General features: G+C 48.6%; 1 protein-coding gene across 1 annotated transcript in view; it reads left to right on the top strand.

The window, feature by feature from the left end:
• B4GALNT3 (beta-1,4-N-acetyl-galactosaminyltransferase 3) overlaps window positions 1-21,820 on the top strand; it is a 140,298-nt gene that overhangs the window by 66,311 nt on the left and 52,167 nt on the right. The window contains exons 2-9 of the mRNA XM_047067250.1: window positions 7,832-7,935; window positions 8,933-9,010; window positions 16,824-16,919; window positions 17,423-17,513; window positions 17,894-17,994; window positions 18,539-18,606; window positions 20,243-20,321; window positions 20,448-20,514. Coding sequence (XP_046923206.1) covers window positions 7,832-7,935; window positions 8,933-9,010; window positions 16,824-16,919; window positions 17,423-17,513; window positions 17,894-17,994; window positions 18,539-18,606; window positions 20,243-20,321; window positions 20,448-20,514 — 684 coding nt within the window. The remainder of the gene's footprint in view (window positions 1-7,831; window positions 7,936-8,932; window positions 9,011-16,823; window positions 16,920-17,422; window positions 17,514-17,893; window positions 17,995-18,538; window positions 18,607-20,242; window positions 20,322-20,447; window positions 20,515-21,820) is intronic.

The following is a 21,820-nucleotide window of genomic DNA, read 5'->3' as shown; positions in this document are numbered from 1 at the left end:
GCAGCACTATCAACAATAGCCAAAATATGGAAAGAGCCCAAATATCCATCGATGAATGAATGGATAAAGAAGATGTGGTATATAGATATACAATGGAGTATTACTCGACAATCAAAAAGAATGAAATCTTGCCATTTGCAACTGCGTGGATGGAACTGGAGGGTATTATGCTAAATGAAATTAGAGCAAGACAAAAATCATATGACTTCACTCATATGAGGACTTTAAGAGACAAAACAGATGACCATAAGGGAAGGGAAACAAAAATAATATAAAAACAGGGAGGGGGACAAAACAGAAGAGACTCATAAATATGGAGAACAAACTGAGGGTTACTGGAGGGGTTGTGGGAGGGGGGATGGGCTAAATGGGTAAGGGGCACTAAGGAAATCATTGTTGCACTATATGCTAATTTAGATGTAAATTTTAAAAAATAAAAAATAAAATTAAAAAAACATAAAGTACAGAATCAGAAAAAAAAATTAAAAGTTAAAAAAACAAAAATATAACATCAAAATTTTAAAAAATAAATAAATTGAAAAGAAAGGTTAAAAAGAAAGAAAGAAAGAAAGAAAGAAAGAAAGAAAGAAAGAAAGAAAGAAAAGAAAAGAAAGAATCCAGGAAGGGAAAGGATTGTCCCACATTTTCCTCCACGTTCAGAAGCTTGTCTGTGTCCTCATCCAGAAAGACTGGAAATGAGAAGCCTAGTGGCTTCTGTTGTGATCTGAGGGATCCTAAGACTACCTAAGTGGCCCTTGTGTAGGTACACCAGAGGGTGAAAACACCTCTTGAGTTGGCTTGGGCCAGTCTTAGAAGTCCTGGACCCTGTTACCTCTAGGTTTTCCTGAAACCATCCCATTTCATCAAGGGTCTTCAGTCAAAATTCCTCCTGGACAGAAATGTGTTTGTGGCTGTAATTGTCCTGTCGACACTGACTAGCAAATGAGGGCTTAAATGTTGTGGGGGTTTTTGTTTTGTAATAATGATGATGACAATATCCTAGAGGTGCCTTGGGACCTGGCCAAACCTTCTGGGGCCTCTACTGATCAAACCCGTAGCTTGGGGAACGGAAAGTTACGGGCTGGGCTGTGTACAGACAGACTCTACATTCCCAGAGCAGCAGCAGCATAATAGAAAGGGCATTTGCCCTCTCTATCTCCTCTCCTCATCTACCCCCTTAGAGTTTTATGCCTGAATCTGGATGTTTGAGTGAACAGGAAGTACTGGCAGCAGAGCTGAAATATACAAGTACATATTTGGCACAGCTCTGATGCCTTCTTTTGCCCCCCCACTTTAGGTGGCACCCAACAGGGCAGTAGGTACAGTCCCTTGCATCTTGCTGGCAAGCCTCGACCTGCCAGCAGCCAAAACCATTACAGCAGCTCAGGTGCTAGCTTGGCAGGAAGCTTGGGAGCAGCTGGCTGTTCTGGTTCCTGAGCTCGGCTCTAAGCAGCAGCAGCTTGGCAGTGGGGGTACAGGGCAGTGGGGGAAGAGGCTCATCAGGCCCTACCTGTATCTATCTGCTCACCAAAGAGGAGCTAGGGAGACACTGGGACCCCACCTCTCTCCTCTCCTCATTACCTGCCCCTCCCCAGCCCCACCACACACCTGTGCTGTGAGGGAGACTGAGACAGACTGAGCAAACCACTTGTAATCTTCCTCTGGGCCAACCCCTGCTTGCCGACACAAAGCTGGATTGTTTTTCCTCATGTTGGGAAGGAAGAAGCTCAGAAAACAGGAAGAGGGGAGCAGGCTTATGTACAGATACATCTATGTCCAATTCTCAGCTGTTTGGGGATATTTGGGTCTCCACACTCCCTCTTGCTTTTCTTTGGCTTATATGGAGAGGTGTTAGTGGCCAGGTTAGAAAGAGAAAGGAAATAGTCTGGGGAGTGGGGCTTGGCAGGTGGGGGTGGTGAGGCAGAGATAATTAGGGAGGGGATAGTTTGGTGATTAAATGAGTGTCTGACACCAGGTGATAATGATGGTGGTGGAGGTGGATGGAAATTCTCAAGTGTATTCAATAGAGACTAGTGGAATTAAGGACACAGCCTTTTGTCCTCAGTTCAAATACTGGTCTCTTTCACTACCTCTGACTTTCAGCAAGATTTTTAACCTCTAAGCCTTGTTTTCCTATAGGCTTGTATTAAATGCAATTTTCTATATTTCACTTAATATAAGTATATATATGTACATATGCCTCCCACACAAATGTTGACTGATAAGGTTACATTAATAATAAGTTCTCTTGCATCATGGTGTCATGGGCTGGAAAGGAAAGATTAAGCCTCACAGCTCTGTCTCTGCCACTGGAGCTTTGTGTTGGCCTTAGAGACTCCCTCCCAGGTGACAGTCCCTGGTTTCATCCCTGATTGTGCCACTGCAAGTTTCTGGTAGGGTCCAAGCCCTGCTGGCTTCTAGCCATAGCAGCTTTGTTCTGCTGAGGACATGTGACTGGCTCCCAAGTGCACTCCAAGGTCAGAGCTACAGTCTTGCTTTTTTTGTCCTAGGACTCAGTGCTGGTTGCTGGCATTTATGGAACTGTGCCCTGGGTGTCATGACCTCTTATTCCCTTGGCAACCTCTTGTTCTCTGGATTTCATCACCTTTTCTCTGCACAGACGCTGGGCATGTAAGCAAAGTTGCTGCACTCACCCTGGACCTTTGGGCCCTTTACATCTGGTGGAGCCTGTGGGACCAGCCCTCCTGGCTCTTCCTTCAGCCCCACCTTCCCACTGGCCTAGAGGGGGGTCAGTCTTCCCCTCTTAAAAAAGTGTTTTAGGGGCACCTGAGTGGCTCAGTCAGTTAAGCGTCCGACTTCGCTCAGGTCATGGTCTCACGGTTTATGGATTCGAACCCCGCGTCGGGCTCTGTGCTGACAGCTCAGAGCCTGGAGCCTGCTTCGGATTCTGTGTCTCCCTTTTTCTCTACCCTCCTCCACTCACACTCTGTCTCTCTCTCTCAAAAATAAATAAACAAAAAAAAAGTGTTTTAGTTCAGCAAACATGCTAGCCCTTTTCGGCGGAGCCCTGCCCAAGGCTGGAAATGGAGCTTCAGAAATCCTATTTCCATTGGCCCTGCCTCTTTTAGACATTTACTCTCAGCTCCACCTCTCCTGTTGACACCCAGCCGACGCTCTCCATCTTAGTAAACAGCAACTCCGGCCTTCTAACTGTCCAGGTCCAAAAGCTTCAAGTCATTCTTGATTCCTCACCTCATATCCAATCCATGAGCAAGGCCTGTCAGCTAGACTTTCAAAATCTATCCAAAATCTGCCTGAGCAGCGAGGGACTTCCTTTCTTCCTGGCGTAAATGTCCCTGTTGACCATATGACATATTGCCAAGAGAGGCCAGAGGTCAGGAGAAATGAATGCAAGTTTCAGATCTGCAACATCGTGATGGGTAGTAAAATAATAGGCTGCAACCTGTTCATTGCTTATTATGTTCCAAGTACTAAGTCCTTAAGGTGGATTATCTTATTCACTGTGTGACCATGGACTGATGACTTCACCTCTGTTTCTGTTGTTTCATCTCTAAAATGGAGAGGACAGCAGTCCATGGGGAGGCTGTGAGGATGCAGTGAAATAATACACGTGACAGTCTTTGAAAAAAGCAGCAAGGGATATATGTATCCCATATTTTTCTCAAAGAGCCAACATGATCATCTTCAGGCCTTTGAAGAGTTCACATTGCATAGAAGAGGGATGTTGGCAAAATTCCAGCTGATGGTGAATTTGATAGCCCAGCTTTGTGAGGGCAGAATGTGAGGCCCATGGTGGTGCTTTATCTGTCACCTGAGATCGGGGTGTCTGTCTCCTGGCACAAATGTGACACCTGCTGCAGGGGAAACAGGTCCTGGCAGCTGGCACTCTGGGAGGAGAGGTCTGGCCAGGAGCAGGAGGAGTTCACTTATCAGAAGGCAAGTGACAAGTGTCAATAGTTAAATCAGCACATTCTTTAGATCCAAGTTCCCCCCCAGGGGGCAAATCAATGCCTGGGTATCCACTAGCAGGGTTAATACAGAGGCAGAGGCACGGGAAAAGGGATTGCCAAATGGCCAGCACACAGCCCAATGCCTGCTATGCCCTTGGTGGATATTAATGGAGGGAAGGATGGGCAGTGGGCGGGGAACAGAAGGTAATACCCAGGAAACAGATGCAGTATTATCCGTTGTTCCACTGCCACTGAGTTCCTGCTGGCCCACAGCCTGCTTGCTTCTCTTACAAAATTGTCCAAGGCCTTGAACTTGTATCTGACTTCCAGGTCCCAAACCCCAAACTCATTGAGGAAGGAATGCTTGTTGAGTACTTACAGTGTGTCAGATTACTTGCTCAAGCAGTCAGTCACCATTTATAAGCAGTAGATAGACAATTGGGTCTGACCCCGAAGACTTGCTTCTCTTTCTCCTATACTCTGAAGTCAGCAAAGGGAATTTTCTATTCCTGAGCTTACTAAAGCTTGGGCTGTTGACTGCCCCATCTCTAAGTATCTCAAAGCCATCCCAACACCTGTGACCAGGGGCAGGGCCTGGTTGGGTTTAACCTTACTGATCCATCCCCTTTCCCACAGTGGATTTGTCCTTGCTCACTGAGAGAACCACCTCTTACCTTCTTTTACAGAGACCTAGAGCCAGACACTAAAGGTGATAAAGGCAGATTTTATTCAGTACATCACGATATAGGAAAGAGACCTCAGGAGAGAACTGAACTCAATTCCCAATACAGCAAAGGCAGCGGGGGGTTTATAGCCAGCATGCAGAGTGAGGGCGGCAGGAGATGGAAAATTACTAAGGGGGAGACATCAGGGTAGGGGGGTTCTTGCTAAAGGCAGGCTGAGAACTTATATATCAGGGATCGGAGATGAGGAATTGATTAGTTATCAAGGATAATCAGATATCAAAGGTGGGGGAACTCCCGATAAAAAGACTTAATGGGATTCTTGGGGCGCCTGGGTGGCTCAGTCGGTTAAGCCTCTGACTCGATTTCGGCTCAGGTCATGATCTCACGGTCATGAGAGTGAGCCCCAAGTTCAGCTCTGAGCTGGGCATGGAGCCTGCTTGGGATTCTCTCTGTCTCTCTGCCCCTCCCCCGCTCTTGTGTACCCTCTCTTTCTCTCTCTCTCTCTCTCAAAAACAACAACAAAAGACTTCACAGGATTCTTCCTAAACACTGGACTGGGCCAGCAAGGACAGGGCCCAAGGAAGAGGCCTACTCAAAAGGAGGGCTCAGAGGAGCCTGTCCAAAATTTGGTCAAGGAATCTTCATTGCTTCCCAGCAAATGCCAGGACAGGGCATTCTGAAGACCCACAATGATAGTTCACTGATTTCAGGTTAAGTTGTCTCACCTTTGGTGTGACTTCCAAGAGTCAGAGAATTTTCTGGAACTGAAAACTAGTCTGAGAAAGGATGTGCATTTGAGACATACTGTAACTCACATCACTAGGGGAAGTACTGTTTTTATTAGTATTTCCTCACAACTTTGTCCAGAGGTAGATGGCTTTTCATTCTAAGAACAAAGTCAAGGAAGAGATGACCCAGTCATTCAAAGGCAGAAGCAAGGACTGCCCACCCCTCCCCACAGTGTGACTCACTCCCCACCCAGGCACTGAAGCTCCCCAGCCACCAGCCAGCCACTCCTTGGGCTTGGCAAGGGATCGGGCTCTTAGATTAGTTGTGTCTGAGTTGGGATTAACAGATGAACAAACAGCTCTCTCCTGAGCTCATCCAGAAATCTAGGGTGTAGGTCTGGGAGCATTCTTTCTCTTCCTCCCTCCCATAGCCTCACCTCACTTCACTGGCCCCAGAATCCTGCTTCCTCAGAACATCCCCCTGCAACTGAACTAGTCTGACCTGTTCCTGACTGCCAGCTGGCCAACCATGGAAACAGGAGAGACCTTGATGGCAGAGGGATAAACCTGCAGAAGTCCCCATAAACATAACATGAGCAGAGGTTTAACGTCTGTGCAGAAACCCCGAGACACAGATCCCCAGCTGAGGCCTCTGCCCCTGGGACTCTTTCAATGTCTGTGCCAAAAATGCCCACAGGAGAAAATGCTGGCTTTTGAGACAGGGAGGCTCTGTGTTCTGATCCTGGCTTCAAAACAACTAATTCTGGGGGCCTCCCAGGTGGCTCAGTCGGTTAAGCGTCTGACTTTAGTTAAGGTCATGTCATGATCTCATGGTTTTGTGGGTTTGAGCCCCGCATTAGGCTCTGCACTGACAGTACAAAGTCTGCTTGGGATTCTCTCTCTCTCTCTGCCGGTTCCCAACTCTTGGTGTCTGTCTTCTTCAAAATTAACTAATTAAAAACAAAAACTAACTCTGTGACTTTAAGCTCTGAGCTGCTCTTCCCCATCTGTAAAATGGAGGTAATCAGACCTGGCATATCTCACAAGATCCCAAAGGGCCACACCAAACATAACTATAAGAAAAGCATCCCCCCACCCACCGCAATCTCCCTGCTAGAGTCAATTACATAAACACTTATGCAAAATGTTGATGTCCACCTTCTGCCGGCGCCACATTCATAGACTCTGCTCTTTTCTCTCTGTCTGGTTTGCTGTATCTCTACTGGTGCTCACATAGGGGTTCCTATGACACTCTGCTTTGGGCCAGCTATTGGCTCCCAGTGGTCAGTGACCGTGAGTCTAACTTCTTTTGTGCAGCACCCACTGCAGTGTCTGGGAGCATCTTTATAGAGCTGTTAGAGAGAGAGTAGTAGCCCACTGGGAATCTGAACGCTTGAGTTCCAGGCTTAGCCTTGTTGCTGTTTGGTGAGTGAGCCTAGAGAAGTCATTTGAACAGCTGGGGTCCCATTTTCCTCATCTGAAATGATGATCAGATGATCTTGAAAGCCTCTGCTAGCTCTTAATAGTCTATGATTTGGGTTCATGGCCAGCAGTGATTTGGTTTCACATATTCAGAGTCTGATAGTCATGCTCAAGTGGTCTCTGTGTCACATGGGGAGGCTCTGACCCCCCCAGTGCTGATCCATTGAACCCTGATTCTTCTACACCCTCTCCCTCAGCACAGCTCTTTGCCCTTGACTCCTTGCTTGCACCCCCAAAAGTGTCCTGTTCCCCCTCATTCTCACCCAGTTTGGCTTTTAGCCTTCCCAGATGTGTGTTAGCCAACCCGTTGCAGATTCTTCGGGGTGTAGACATCAGCTTCCAGATAAACACAGGAGTAGTGAGGCCTCTAATCTTCTCTCTCCAGCATTTTATAAATTTGTTTGACATGTACCAAGTCCTGGCCCAGCCTTTCCTGCCTTCCCACCTCTGGTTCCATCTAGCAGCTCATTGATAATGATGGGCCAGGGGGAGGGCCTCCCCACCAACTAGACAGCACTGCTGTCTCCCTGGGCTTAGAGGAAAGAAAGGGACTGAGCTAGAAAGGGAACCCATGCAGGAGCAAGCTTATTTCCACTACCTTTCACAACCATTTTCCCACAGCAGCCTTTGGGAGAAATCAGCCTCAAGAGGCAACTGGGGAAGAGGCAACCTGTAGCGCTGGACAAACTGCATGGACAAATGGACAGTGTTCCATTTTCACCTGGCCTGGCTCCTTCTCTGATTATGGAAGACAGCAAATTTTAATGCAATAGGAGCTCATTTCCTCTCCCTCTGCCCTATTGACCTTGGCCAAGGTTGTAACTATTTCCTGACCCCTGACCCCCATCCCCTGCCGCAGCCTCCACTTCATGCCCACCACGTGAAGAGGTGTGAGGACCAGCAGAAGGGAAGAAGCTTACCTCTTTTATTCCCCCAAATCTTACAGACCTATGAGGTCTTCAAGTTATGTTGACCTTGCTTCTCTCTTCTTTCCCTTCCATAGGATACGGCAGCTGGAGAGAACTGGCTAAGGCTCTGGCCAACAGGAACATTCCAGCTGTGGATCCAAATCTCCAGTTTTATCATCCCCAGAGGCTGGGCTTCAAGGTATGTGGTGGGGCAGCCCATTTTCCCCGCTAGTACATTAACATGAGTTCTCAGCTGTCCCTGCCCTTATAGCCTTAAGGGAAACCTCCACTTTTTGGTGATAAGAGGCCAAGGAGAGGAGTTCCTGGAATTGTAGTCTCACATCACAGGATCGTGTTAGCTGGGTGGGTAGAGATGTCCATCCTACCCTCCTCAGAGCCTTCCTCTCCCGGCTCAAGATACCCAGAATTGAACCGCTCCAGGCATGTGGCCTTTGTCTCCAATAGTGGCAGAGGGCTTAAGGCAGAACCAGCATGTCCTGCCACTCACTGGCATGAGGACTAGGCTGGGGCCTTAGTGACGGTCCCAGACACTCACTGCTAAGAGTCAGAGATGGTGAGGTAGACATATACAGCTGCAAATGGCCAGGGGACAGATGTGTAATGGAGCATTTTTTCTGTAGTGTTTCTCAGGGCAGTAATCCTTAGGGAGTCAGGAGTAGCTCTGGGTGGAATTAGGGAAACTGGGGTCTAATTCAGTCTGGAATTCTAAGGTTAGACCTCTGAGCCTAGAAAAGACATGGATCTCCAAGGCTGGACCAGTACCAGACTGAAACCGTGCACCTGCACAGTGGGTAGGGAAGGGCTGGGTTACCCCCAACAGACTTCTACTTGTTAGGACAAATGAGTGACAGACCTGGGCAGAGTCCTGGGGGTGTGGAGAGGAAGACAGAGGTAAGTTCCTGCCCTCAAGAGACTGATCTAGTTAGAAATTTTTTATTCCATATGGGAAGACAGAACATTCAAGAAAATAAAAGAACCTTAGGAGACCAAAGAAGTCTATTTCTGAGAGATATAGTGTGAATAATAAATGGGAGTGTCCCTTATGTTGATAAGCTTCCTAGGAACAGAGACTGTGTCTCCTGGCCCTCTGTTTCCCCCTATGCACTTTCAAGGGGCCCCAAATCCCGTTCTTGCCCTACTATTCCCACCAAATTCATTCTTCACTCTTCTGCTAGGACCAAGACTCTGAGCGAGGTGGGAGCGCTAACAGCAGCTACCTGAAGTGGAATAAGCCCGTCCCCTGGCTCTCAGAGGTAAGGGACTCTTTACTGTTCCTGCTCTTGGAGATGGTCAAAAAGTAGTTTTCAATAGGTAATTCCAGCAGAGACCATAGAAAATTTTCTTCTAGTGGTTATTATGAACAATTTTCCTCTAATTTGGACAAAAAAGGGGGGGAAGCTCCAGTCTCTTTAGTGTTCTTCCTTTAGAGAAGAACATTTGCTTTGAGCCTACTACGTGCTGGTTTTTGCATATCATCGCACATCAGCTTTATAACCCTGTAAGTAGTATCGCTATCCTCACTTTACAGGTGAGAAAAACAAGCCTCAGGAAAGCTACATGGCTTTCACACCCACATCAGTCTTAAAGATAGGCTCTCAAACTGTCTTTCTTAGACTAGTAAGTCCTATTAGATATTCCAGGAAGGAAGGAGTCCATTGTTAAATAAGGCTCAAAAACTATATGCTACATCCACTTCTTGGAAATCACATTAGCACATGAAAGGTTCTGAGAAGTTCCCAGTGATCTGTTTAACTTGGTTTAGCTCAGCAGGTACCAAACTTATTTGTCTCCTGACTTGTTTTTTCCCATGAAGCATGTCTTAATATTCTATGAAACTAGTGTTCTAAGGATCATACTCTAGAAAACTCTGCTTCAGAAAACTTTTTTTTTTTATTGAGAGAGAGAGAGAGAAAGCACGAGAGGGAGAGGGGCAGAGAGAGAATCTTAAGGAGGTAGGGTTCAATCTCAACACTGAGATCATGAGCTGAGCTGAATCCAAGAGTTGGACGCTTAACCAACTGAGGCACCCAGGTGCCCCTAGAAAACTTCTAGGAAGCAGTTAAATGTGTAAATGAGTTGTCAGGATACCTTACACTTATATAGGATCTGACAGGGTTGTTTTTTTTTTTTTTTGTAAATAAACTGAGGCTCAGTGAAGTTAATTAACATGCTCAAGACTACCTTAAGAAAATGCTTATGCCAAGACTCCATGGTAACATGGTGCTTTGGGGCTTCGTATTTTGCAACTTGCCCATAACCCAGTGCCTTTTAGTCCTGAGACCCACGGACATGGGTTACTTTTCTTGGCTGGGTGGTATTGGCCAGCCCATTGTCTTTATCCATACCTATCACAGATTGAACTCTTCAGTCTGGGTGATTTTATTTACAATCCACCTATTTGCTGTGGGGCAGGAGTGAAGGAGGCAGTATCATGCTAAATGTGATGTTAGGTTTTCCATGCCGTGAAATCACCTCTGTTTAAAGCCCTGAGAGAGGGAAGCCTGGGTGGCTCAGTCCGTTAAGCGTCCGACTTCAGCTCAGGTCATGATCTCAGAGCTTGTGAGTTTGAGCCCCGCGTCGGGCTGTGTGCTGACAGCTCAGAGCTTGGAGCCTGCTTCCGATTCTGTGTCTCCCTCCCTCTCTGCTACTCTCCCGCTCACACTCTGTCTCTCTCTCTCTCAAAAATAAATAAACATTAAAGCCCTGAGAGAGGATGGATTACAAAACTGGCACACCTATACTGGGTGACGTCATCAGGTGATTATGCCCTGCCCCACTTGGAGATAGTACTTTGAAAAGAGAGGCCCTTAAAGAGCATTGATCCAATGATCCAGCCTTCAATCCTTTGAGGATCGTTAGGATCATTTTTCTTAATGAACCAATTATTTTTTTTAAATTTTTTAAAAGTGTTTATTTATTTTTTGAGAGAGAGAGAAAGAGAGAGCACGAGTGGGAGAGGAGCAGAGAGAGAAGGAGACACAGAAACTGAAGCAGACTCCAGGCTCTGAGCTGTCAGCACAGAGCCTGACACGGGGCTCAAACTCATGAACCATGAGACCATGACCTGAGCCAAAGTTGGACACTTAACTGACTGAGCCACCCAGGCACCCCAATGAACCAATTATTTTGAAAGATTATGACTATATAACATTCTGCATTTTGTTTTACATGTTTGTTTGTTTGTTTGTTTATTTGAGAGAGACAGAGCAGGCAAGTGGGGGGAGGGGCAGAGAGAGAGAACCCCAAGCAGGCTCCATGCTGTCAGTGCAGAGCCTGACTTGGGTTTGATCCCACAAACCATGAGACCATGACCTGAGCCAAAATCAAGAGTCAGAGGCTTAACCGACTGAGCCACCCAAGCACCCCAACATAGATTCTGCATATTTTTTAATTTTCTTTTTTTTATGCTTTCTTTTTTTTTTTTATTTATTTATTTTGAGAGCGACAAAAAAGCAGGGAGGGGTAGAGAGAGAGGTAGAGAGAACCCCAAGCAGGCTCCTTGCTGCCAACAGCTCAACACAGGCTTGAACCCATGAAGCCATGAGATCATGATCTGCACTGAAACCAAGAGTTGGACACTTAACCAAGTGAGCCATCCAGGTGCCCCACATTCTGCATTTATGAATTATTAATGTCCCCAGTTTTTTTGGCCAATCAAGGATGGAGATATACATATATATATGTGTGTATATATATATATATATACACACATATATATATATGTGAAATTAAAACAGTGAACAAATAGTAAATAGTGATTAAAATAGGATTAACTTTTTATTTAATTTTTAAAATTTATTTATTTATTCTTATTTTATTTTTTCAACGTTTATTTTTATTTTTGGGACAGAGAGAGACAGAGCATGAACGGGGGAGGGGCAGAGAGAGAGGGAGACACAGAATCGGAAACAGCCTCCAGGCTCCGAGCCATCAGCCCAGAGCCTGATGCGGGGCTCGAACTCCCGGACCGCGAGATCGTGACCTGGCTGAAGTCGGACGCTTAACCGACTGCGCCACCCAGGCGCCCCATATTCTTATTTTAAAGAGAGATTGAGCATGAGCAGGAAAGAGGGGCACAGAGAGAGACAGTGAATCTCAAGCAGGCTCCACACTCAGTGCAGAGCCTGATGTGGGGCTTGATCCCATGACCCTGGGACCATGACCTGAGCCAAAATCAAAAGCTAGACGCCCAACTGACTAAGCCACCCAGGTGCCCCTAGGATTAACTTTTTAAAGAAACAGTTGATCTTTTACTAAGTGTATGGCCTTTTGGTGGTAAATGCCAGAGGTCCATGAACTTTTTTTTTTTTTTTTATATTAAAAGTAGCTTTACCAAAACAAAAAATTACCTTGTAAAATCCTCATTACAGTTTTCATGAATTTTCAGGGAATCACTAATCCAATCATCTTATTTTACCAACGAGGAAAACAAGGCCTTTGTTAAAAGGTTAAACAACTAGGACGCCTGGGTAGCTCAGTTAGTTAAGCATCCAACTCTTGATTTGCACTTAGGCCATGATCTTACGGTTCATGGGTTCGAGCCCCACTTTGGGCTCTGTGCTGGCAGCGTGGAGCCTGCTGGGGATTCTCTCTCTCCCTCTCTCTCTGCCCCTCCCCCGCTCACACTCACATGCGTGCTTGTGTGTTCTCTCTCTCTGTCAAAATAAATAAACTTTAAAAAGAATCCTCAAAAAAAAAAAGGGGTTAAGTAACTGGGGCACCTGGGTAAATCAGTTGGTTAAGCCATCCAACTCTTGATTTCTGCTCAGGGCATGATCTCACAGTTGTGGGATCGAGCCCCACATCAGGTTCCATGCTGAGCTTGGAGCATGCTTAATATTCCCTCTCATTCTCCCTCTGCCCCTACCCCCAGCTCACACTTGCTCTTGCTTTCTCTCAAAAAAAGAAAAGGTTCAACAACTAACATCTGCAGTTAGTCACACAGCTGCACGGTGGTTCCAGCTCTTTTCCAGTTCACCACAGGGACTTCTTTGTTACCATCTCCTTTCCTGTCACCTGCCTTTTGACATACGGTTTCAGCAGGAAATGCTCAGGTTAATGATAATATATGTCATAGCTGTCATGAGCTGTCAGGTTGTACTATTATCCGCCTTTTGCAAGTAATGACTCAGAGAGGGGTTAACTCACTCACTCATCGTGGCATCGCTAGGACACAGCCCTGCTCGGAAGGTGAGCAAGGACAGAGTGTAACAAGGCTGACGGTGGTCTCTTTGTCTCCCCACCCCAGTCTTTAGCCAGCAGCACAGGGTCTCTGAGGCCAGAAGTCACTTTTGAAAGCAAAGCAGCCTTAGACATTCTATTTGGTGTGTGTCAGAGAGAACGTCAGAGTGGCCGGTGTGGGGCTGGGCTTCACGGGGTAACTGCCCTCAAAAACTTATTCATGTCAACCTGAATCCTAAGACTAGTTAACAAACCCCGCTAATGAACAAACCTCAATGCCAATTTATTCATTTACATCAGTAGATGGTTCCATTGATCAAAACACTGTCTGATACTTAAGATGCTCCATCTGGTAAACCAAAATAGTTACAAGAAAGAAATTTGGTGAATACAAAATAAGATCAAAGGAAGTCAGTGTTTTTCCTGGGGTCATGCCATGCTGGCTTTGGTGAGGTGGTGTCTCTTGAGGAGAGGGCAGAGACCCAGAATCCTCTTCTCAGGCTTACTTTTATTGTTTTTGTAAGTTTTATTGACATACAAATTAAATACCATGTAATTCACCCATTTGAAGTGTGTAATTCAATAGATTTTAGTATATTCATAGAGTGCATCACTATGCATCGCCCATCACTATCAATTTAGAGCATTTTCATTACCACAGAAAGAAACTCCATACCCGTTAACCATCACCCCTCACCACCCTCACCCCATCCAGAACTAGGTGAACAAGAATTTACTTTCTGTCTCTCTACATTTGCCTGTTCTGGACATTTCATATACATGGAATCATGTGATGTGACCATTTATGTCTGGCTTCTTTTACTTGGCGTGACGTTTTCAAGCTCATCTGTGCTGTAGCATGTATCAGTACTTCGTTTCTTTTTATTGCTGAATATTATTGCATTGTGTCTGTATCACATTTTATTTCTCCATTTCGAGTGTACATCCATGATCAGCTCCTGCCTCGCCTGGCGGTAGAGGTGACCACTCCTGCCTTCGTGCCATGTGCCTCTGACACCTCTGTAATAGCCCCTGACACAGGTGACACCATTTGTTAACACATCTCTCTCCTTGGAGGACCACATCTCTTTTCATCTCTAACTGCTGCAAAGCAGCCATTCACTGCTTACAGAATAAATGAGGGAGCATATGGTTCTGGGCTTAGCTTCTCCAAGCAGTTGTTCATTCAAATAGTTAAGATGTTCTGGGAACACTCAGGAGGGAAGCTATTAACTCTGCCTCAAAAAGTCAGAGAAGGATGAGCCAGAGTTTGCCAGGTGGGGGAGATAGGAAAAGGCCTTCCAACCAGGAAATAGTATTTGTAAAGACGTGGAGAGGTGAAGGGGCATGGCAGAGACGGGGAGTTGGGTGTGGGTGGAAGTAGGTGTGTGACAGGGAGTGGCATGAGGTGAGGCTGGGAAGATAGGTCAGTGGGAAAGATCTCGCATGCCAGGGTGAGGTTCTGTTCTGGAACCTTTTGGGAGCCTTCTGAGGTTTGAAGCACTGGAATGACATGATCAGATCTGTGCTCTAGAAAGACAGTCATGCAGGCAGTGTGCAGAATCAGAGGGAGAGAAGCTTCCATCCCATTAGGAGGCTCTGCTGCAGGCCTGGCAAGCCCAGTGAGGCCTGGCAGAGGCAGTGTTGTGAGAACGGAAGACAGCAGACGTGTCTGTGGGAGGGCCCAGCAGGCTGGTCTTACCCTCCTGCATCCATACCCCCAGACGCCCTCTCTGCTTCCACAGGGCTAATTGCTGTGTGTTTGGGGGGAGTCAGTTTACCTCGTGTGGCCTCAATATTCTCACCTCTAAAACAAGAAGGTTCCAACAAATATTTTCTTCAACTGCTTGTAACTGGAAGTTCTGAATCCGTCATTAGCTGTGGACACACTGTGGTGATCGAGGGTAACCAGTGTCCTTCCCTGGGCCTAAGCCCCTGCTGGACAGTGGAAAGAGTGGGCAAAGGGCGGTGCTGATGAGCTGGAGTCCCTCATCCCTGCCAGATACAAAGTCTCCAAAACTCGGAGAGACACAAATCCTGGTGGGGTTGCCAGGTTGGGCCCGGGGAGAAAGATGGTGCCCATTGGTCCCTCAGAGGCCCCCACCTACAGCCTGAGAGTGGGTGAAGCAGAGGTCCAGTCCTCTTCCTACACCCCCACCTGCCCCACCTTCCATTGCCTGCAGCATCCCAGGCTACTTTGCCGTACTGCCAGCCAAGGCCCTGGGGGAGGGTGGCGGTGGCCAGCCCAAATCCTTCCTTTTCCCCTCCTTCCCTCCTTCCCCTGCCCAATCCCCCTGTGGCCTCTGGCCCCTGGCTGAGCACAACAGATTACTCTGGTGGCATGCCCTCCCTCTGCAGTTTGCTGTGGGTCTGAGCACGCTGCCCTGAAAGTCTCCCAGGGAGGGGCCGAGAGGAGGTCATTGGTAGGAGACAACTGAGTCTTGTAAACTGGACTTAAGGAATTTCCCCAGAAGTAGCACAATGTCCTCATTCTTTCCTTCCAAGAAGCCTTAACCCGCCCCCCACCTACCCAGCCCACATTCTCTCTCCCACCCATCCCAGCCCCCCACTCCTATTCCCCAGAGTGATGGCTGCTTCCCAAGGCCCTGCACTCCTAGCTTTGACCAGGCCAGTGTGCCCGGGAAGGGCCAGGCTGCTGACCGGACAGGGAGCTCTCTTGGGTCCCTTCTGGGTCTGGCTGTGGAGTAGCGTTTCCTCAGAGCCCGCACCTCAGATCTTTGGCATTGGCATGCAGGAGTTCTCCCCCCACCATCCCTCCCTCCAGATCGCTTGGCGAAGACCTTGTGCCACTTCCTTTTATCTGGCTTCCAGTCTGGGTGTCCCTTCCTCCTCTGTTTTCCTAAGGGCAGCTCAGATTTTGATATCTGATGGGCCACAGTAGGGAGGGAAGGGCAGGGCCTGTTTGTGTAGAGTAATTGAGGCCCCACCTCCCACAACCTGGAGATTAAGCTCTGGGGGAGGGGGAGGAGAAAATTGCTGAGATGGGGTAATCTGAAACTCTTTGTCAGGATAAATTGGGACATGATCCCCATGCTTCCCCTCCCCACTCAAACTCCCAGCCCTTCTTCCACCCACTCAGAGCACTGGCTCTAAGGCCCTCTCTTCTGAAGGGGGCCCTCTGCTGCTGGCCTCCAGGCCCAATCTCTACCCCTCCACCGATGCCACTGCCAAGGAGGAGAGAGCATACATCCTCTGCTCCTACCTTTCCAGGGCTGCCCAGGTCCGGGCACCCGGGTAGTTATGCCAGGAGAGGCTGGGCAGGGCGAGAGGCTTCCAGCTCCTGAGGGAGCAGTTGGAGGCAGAGGCGTCCTGCCGGATGGGGCCCACAAAGACCTCCTGCAGCGTTTTCCCAGCTGCTTCCCCACAAGGGGAGCCAGAAGCGTGAAGACTACTGGGTAGATAAGGTTTCACCGGCAGACAGCTGTGGAGCTTACTATTAGGCAGAAGGGAAAGGGGAGGGGAGGAGAGCAAGTCTTTAGCTGAAACCCCAGCTTGGCGCCTCCTTCCAGTTCTTTCTGTCATCTATGCCTTTCTGTCATGGCTATTACTCCCCCTTGCCTGGGGAATGCAAACCAGCCCCCTTCCTGCATGGAAAGAGCTGGGACTGTGTGTGTGTGTGTGTGTGTGTGTGGCCACAAGCATGGCCAGAAAAACAGACCCAGGCCTCAGGGCTAGGCAATGGGGATGGAGGTTCGAGAAAGAAGCTGCAGGGTCGAGGATGGGATGGAACTGAAGTGGACCGTGACCTTCAGTAGTGAGAGGAAAACAGGCTGGGGCTGTGGTGGCTAGTGCCTCCTCAAGCTGCAGAGCCGGATGGGTTTGGGGGTGCTCACACTCACCCGCTTGCTTCTCTGCCCTATACAGTTCCAGGGCCGCGCCAACCTGCATGTGTTTGAAGACTGGTGTGGCAGTTCTATTCAGCAGCTCAGGAGGAACCTTCACTTCCCACTGTACCCCCATGTGAGTGTTTGCTGGATGTGCCTCTTTTCCCTCCCTCCACACCCTTCTCCTCTCCCCTCCCTCTGCCCCGCTTCTGTCTCTCATCTCCCCCTACCTTCTGTCTCCATCTTTCCTGGCTTCTTTTCTGGTTCACTTTCTTTCCTTTATATCTTGGGTCCTCTTTTCTCCTGTCCAGTTATTACCCTTGCTCTCATCCCACGGATTCCTTTGATTTCTCTCTGCCATCTTCTGCATCTTTTCAGCTTTAGGCTCTCGTTATGGCTGTGATGTGGTTTAGCCAGAGCTACCGCATACTGTTGGGCTGGTTGTGCACTGTACAAGGTCACATGCTCAAAGAAGCAAGTAGGAGTGGAAATCTTGCCTATACTCTACTCACCAAGTCACATTCCAGTCCCTCCTGTCTGCTTCCCTTCTGGTCTTCCCACCAGCCCTGAGTGGCCCGATTTCTTCAGTTTCCTCTTCTCTCATCTAAGTAACAGTTTCCCTCCCCTTTCTTGGTATAGATTCGCACAACCCTGAGGAAGCTGGCCGTGTCCCCCAAATGGACCAACTATGGCCTTCGCATCTTTGGCTACCTGCACCCCTTCACCGATGGTGAGGCCAGCCCCAAAGTCCCCTCCTCCTGCTCCCTGCCCTAGGTTCTTTATGGTACCCAGAGAACATAAGCCTGTAGCTGAGAAGTAAGTCCACACTAGGCTGCCTGGACCCTGTTAGTCTATCACTGGGGAGAGGGGGGGAATTTAGTCCCCATGAGGTATCATCCAGTTGCCACTTGTCTCCCTAATTTGCAGAGTCTGGAATAGCTTGTCTCTCCCTGTGAGTCTTCTCCATCCTCATGGGGTCTCCTAGGATGAGGAACCCCCACTTCAAGTCCCCTGAAGAGAATGTAATCGCTAAGACATAAAATAGGCTTTCAGGCCTTTATGCCAATGCCCTTCTTGCTCTCATCTGGAACTCTCTCCCCCACTGCCCAGGGAAGATCCAGTTTGCCATTGCTGCAGATGACAACGCAGAGTTCTGGCTCAGCCGTGATGACCAGGTGTCAGGCCTTCAGCTGCTGGCCAGTGTGGGCAAGGTAGGGTCAGCCCAGCCCCAGAGCTCTCCCATTGGGCCCAGGAGCCAGGTCATGGAAGAGACACCTGCCTGCATCAGGAAACCCTCATTACCATTAGTCTTTCTGGTGTGACAGCCAGGGAAGAAGGTGTGGGAAGGAATCCTCTTCCCTCTCACCGCTGCCCCATTTTACAAAGGAATAAACTGAGGTGTAAACTGGGGAGGAGTAAGGAGTTAGTCTGGGGCCACAGAAAGTCCTCAGGAAGATTCATCTCTGGGCAGGGACTAGGCCACCCCCTGCTGGGTTCCAGCATCCTTAGCATGGTGACAAGGAGGCACACCTGGGGCCTGATTGCTCTGGACCCTCTAGGAAAGGTGGAGGTGCTTTTGCCCGTGTCATCTGTCACTTCCCTTACCTCTCCTGTTTTCTCTCCCCTCGCCCCCCTTCTTTCCTCTCCTGTCTACTTTCTCCCCATTCCTTCCTTGTCTCTTCACTCACTGCCTCCCTTTCTTCATATTTTTTGTCTTCTTCCTTCCTTCTCTTTCCACTCTCCCCACACCTCTAGACTGGAAAAGAGTGGACTGCCCCTGGAGAGTTTGGGAAATTTCGGAGTCAAATTTCCAAGCCAGTGAGGTGAGTAGGGAGTCTCATGAAGTTCCTGTGAGCAGGAGAAAAAAAACCCAGCCTACCTCAAGCGCTGAGGCCAAATCAGAGTCAAGGAGCCCAGTCATCCCCTCCCACTATCCAGCCTTCCTTATTCCAGAGTTCAGTGTGCCCAGGCACTCCTGCATTCTGATAGATGAAGTCTTTGACTGAGAAGCCGTTTGGTCCATCCTTCCTTATTTTAAGATGGGGAAACTGAAGCTCTGAGAGGTGTGTCACTTAATGAAAGTCACACAGCTATCTAGTGACACTCAGGACTAGAAAACAAAATAGGTCTCTCTTCTCCCAGTCCTTGACCTTCCCATTTGCTCCATCCCTGGGAATGTCCGCAGCGGTACAGCCTGGACACCGGCTGCTCTGCCTGTGCTGCAGAAAGTTCCTCGTCACAGTGATCCCTTGGTAGACTGGAGGGAAACAAGGCCTTTCCCAGCCGTAGTGGCTGGAATTGCTTTAACATGCCGGCAGGGAGACTTAGCCCAACTTCACAGTGCCACCTGGTGGCCTGCACACACAGGCGAGAACACGTATGGGCTTGATGGTGATAATAGCGAGGCTGATAACAGTAAGACAGTCTAGCTTGCCAAGAGCGCTTGCTATGTGCCAGTCTCTGTGGTGAGCACTTTACATGTAACTGAGTGAAGCAGCTAGCGTCATGGACCCCAAAGCAAGACTGCCTGGGTCCAAATCCCAGCTCCACCACTTACCACCTCAGTGACTTTTGGCAATTACCCAACATTTCTGTGCCTCAGTGTTCTCATCTGTAAACAAGAATTAAGCGAGTTAGTATACATGAAGCACTTAGAACATGTCTAGCACACAGTATCAACTCTATTATTACAGATGGCCAGACCTACATTTGTTCAACTTTACGATGTTGCAGAAGTGATATGTGTTCAGTGGACACGGTACTACAGATTTTGAATTTGGGTCTTTATTCGGGCTAGTGATACAGGGCACAGCAGTGTCTTGTGATGCTGGGCAGTGGCTGTGAGCCTCAGCTCCCAGTCAGTCATGTGTTCGCAGGGTCAACAACAAATACACGCATAACCTGAACCCTTACAGCCATGCTGTTTTTTGCTTCCATTCAGTAACTTACATGGGATATTCAACACTTCATTATAAATAGGCTTTGTGTCAGATGATCTTGCCCAACTGTAGGCTAATGCAAGTGTTCTGAGTGCGTTCAAGGTGGGCTATATTGTTCGGTAGGTTAGGTGTATTAAATTCATTTTTGACTTCCAATATTTTCAACTTACAATGGGTTTATTAGGATGTAACCCTATCATAAGTTGAGGGAGATGTCTATGTCCTTTGATTCTCATGATTATCCTGTGAAGTATGTACTGTTATTACCGCCATCTTAGAGAAGAGAAAAGTAAGGTCACACTGTGGGTAAGCAGTAGCGTGGGGACTCCAGGCCAGCATTAAAAGCAAAGCTCCTGGGATTCTGTGAACAAAGAGAAGACAAGGAGAAGATATGGGAGGGGGGGGGGGCGGGGGTGGGAGCAAGGTGGGAGCTGGTGTTGGTACGGCAGAAGAGTGGGTCAGAGGGGTGACAACACGGCCCGAGAAGATAGCCTTTTGTTTCTTTGCTCTCTCCTGCCAGCCTGGCAGCCTCCCAGAGGTACTACTTCGAGGTGCTGCACAAGCAGAATGACGAGGGCACCGATCATGTGGAAGTCGCGGTGAGGGCTCCGCCGCTCCTGCCCTCCTAGCTCAGCTCTGAGCCACTCCTCGCCCCTTGTCCCTTGAACCCTTTCCGAAATCCAGCTACCTCCAGCCCTCTGCATCTGCCCTCTCTCCTCTTCCAGTGGCGACGGAATGACCCTGGAGCCAAGTTCAGCATTATTGACTCCCCTTCCCTGTCCCTCTTCACAAGTGAGTAGGCTCTGCTCCTCGCCTGGGCACAGAGGCAAGCTGGCACCAACACGTGGGGCTCAGTCCACAGGGGGCTTCGGTCAGGGGAGGGGTGCAGACTAAAGCTCAAGATGCTTGGAATGTGGGTGTGAAGGGGGCTCAGAACAAGGAACAGAGCTTAAAGGGACCCTAAGGTCAGAGGTCCTTAACTCTCAGGGGTCAGGGACTCTGAGAACCTGCTGGAAGCTCGCTGCGACCTCACCCCAGAAAAATGCCCTTACCCATCCATGCACAATATTTTGTGTATGATTTCAAGGGCATCCAGAGACCATGAGGCTCACTCCAGATGAGAAACCTCTGAGACAGTTTCCTATTTCACAGATGAGGGAACCATGGTTCTTTGCAAAGCCATGACCAGAGCTAAAGAAACTTTCTCACCTGCTTTAAATTCACAGTAAATGAACTCTTCAGTTGTACTGTGAATTGTTCATGATTTCCTCAGCAAGACTCCTATCTGCAGGCCCCACTGAGAAATCACTGGGCCTGGGTGTAGGAAGAGCAGGCAGGGCCAGAACCCTAAGGGGAGAAGGACAAGCCAAGTGCTGGGAGGAGACTGGGAAGGCAGTGGGAAGTGTGTGAGAGAGAAGGAGGGCAGGATGGGGACAGGCCGGGGAGGCCTGGGTTCCCAGACAGTGATGGGCGGGGGAGGGGAGGCAGTATGGAATGGGCAAGGCAGGTGGGAGGAGGTTGCTGGTGAGTGAAGCAGGAGGCCACAAGGTCAAGGCAGAGGGGCAGGTTGTGAGCTGCTGAATTGGTGCAAGAGGAAGAAGGGAGAGCTAGAATCCATAGATGCAATGTGAAATGAGAAGAAAGAGGCCCATACCAAAGTTTAGGGGAGAAACTAGTGAGATGAGCCAGAGGCACCCAGCCTTGGGTATGGAAGGAGAGCTCTACCTGGGGCTGTAGACAAATGAGTCCAGGAGGCAGGGAGCAAGGACAAGCAACCCGTCCCCAGGGCAGTGAGAAAAGGGAAGGAGTAAGCCTGGCCCACTTGGAGATGAGAATACCAGGAGGATGGACCGCCTGGGTGGCTCAGTCGTTTAAGCGTCCGACTCTTGGTTTCGGCTCAGGTCGTGATCTCATGGTTTTGTGAGTTCAAGCCCCTAGTCGGGCTCTGTGCTGACAGCATGGAACCTCCTTGGGATTGTCTCTCTCTCCCTCATTTTCTGCCCCTCCTGTGTGTATTCTCTGTCTGTCTCTTTCTCTCAAAATTAAAACAAAAGAGAGAAAATACCAGGAGATGATGAGCGAGCTGTGCAGAATGCCG

The sequence above is a fragment of the Lynx rufus genome, unplaced genomic scaffold (assembly GCF_022079265.1).
Source record: "Lynx rufus isolate CCGP_SWC_20201006 ecotype Redwood Valley unplaced genomic scaffold, mLynRuf1.p SCAF_7, whole genome shotgun sequence".
Taxonomy (NCBI): domain Eukaryota; kingdom Metazoa; phylum Chordata; class Mammalia; order Carnivora; family Felidae; genus Lynx; species Lynx rufus.
The sequence above is the reverse complement of the archived record's forward strand: the minus strand, read 5'-3'. Positions and strand labels throughout refer to the sequence as shown.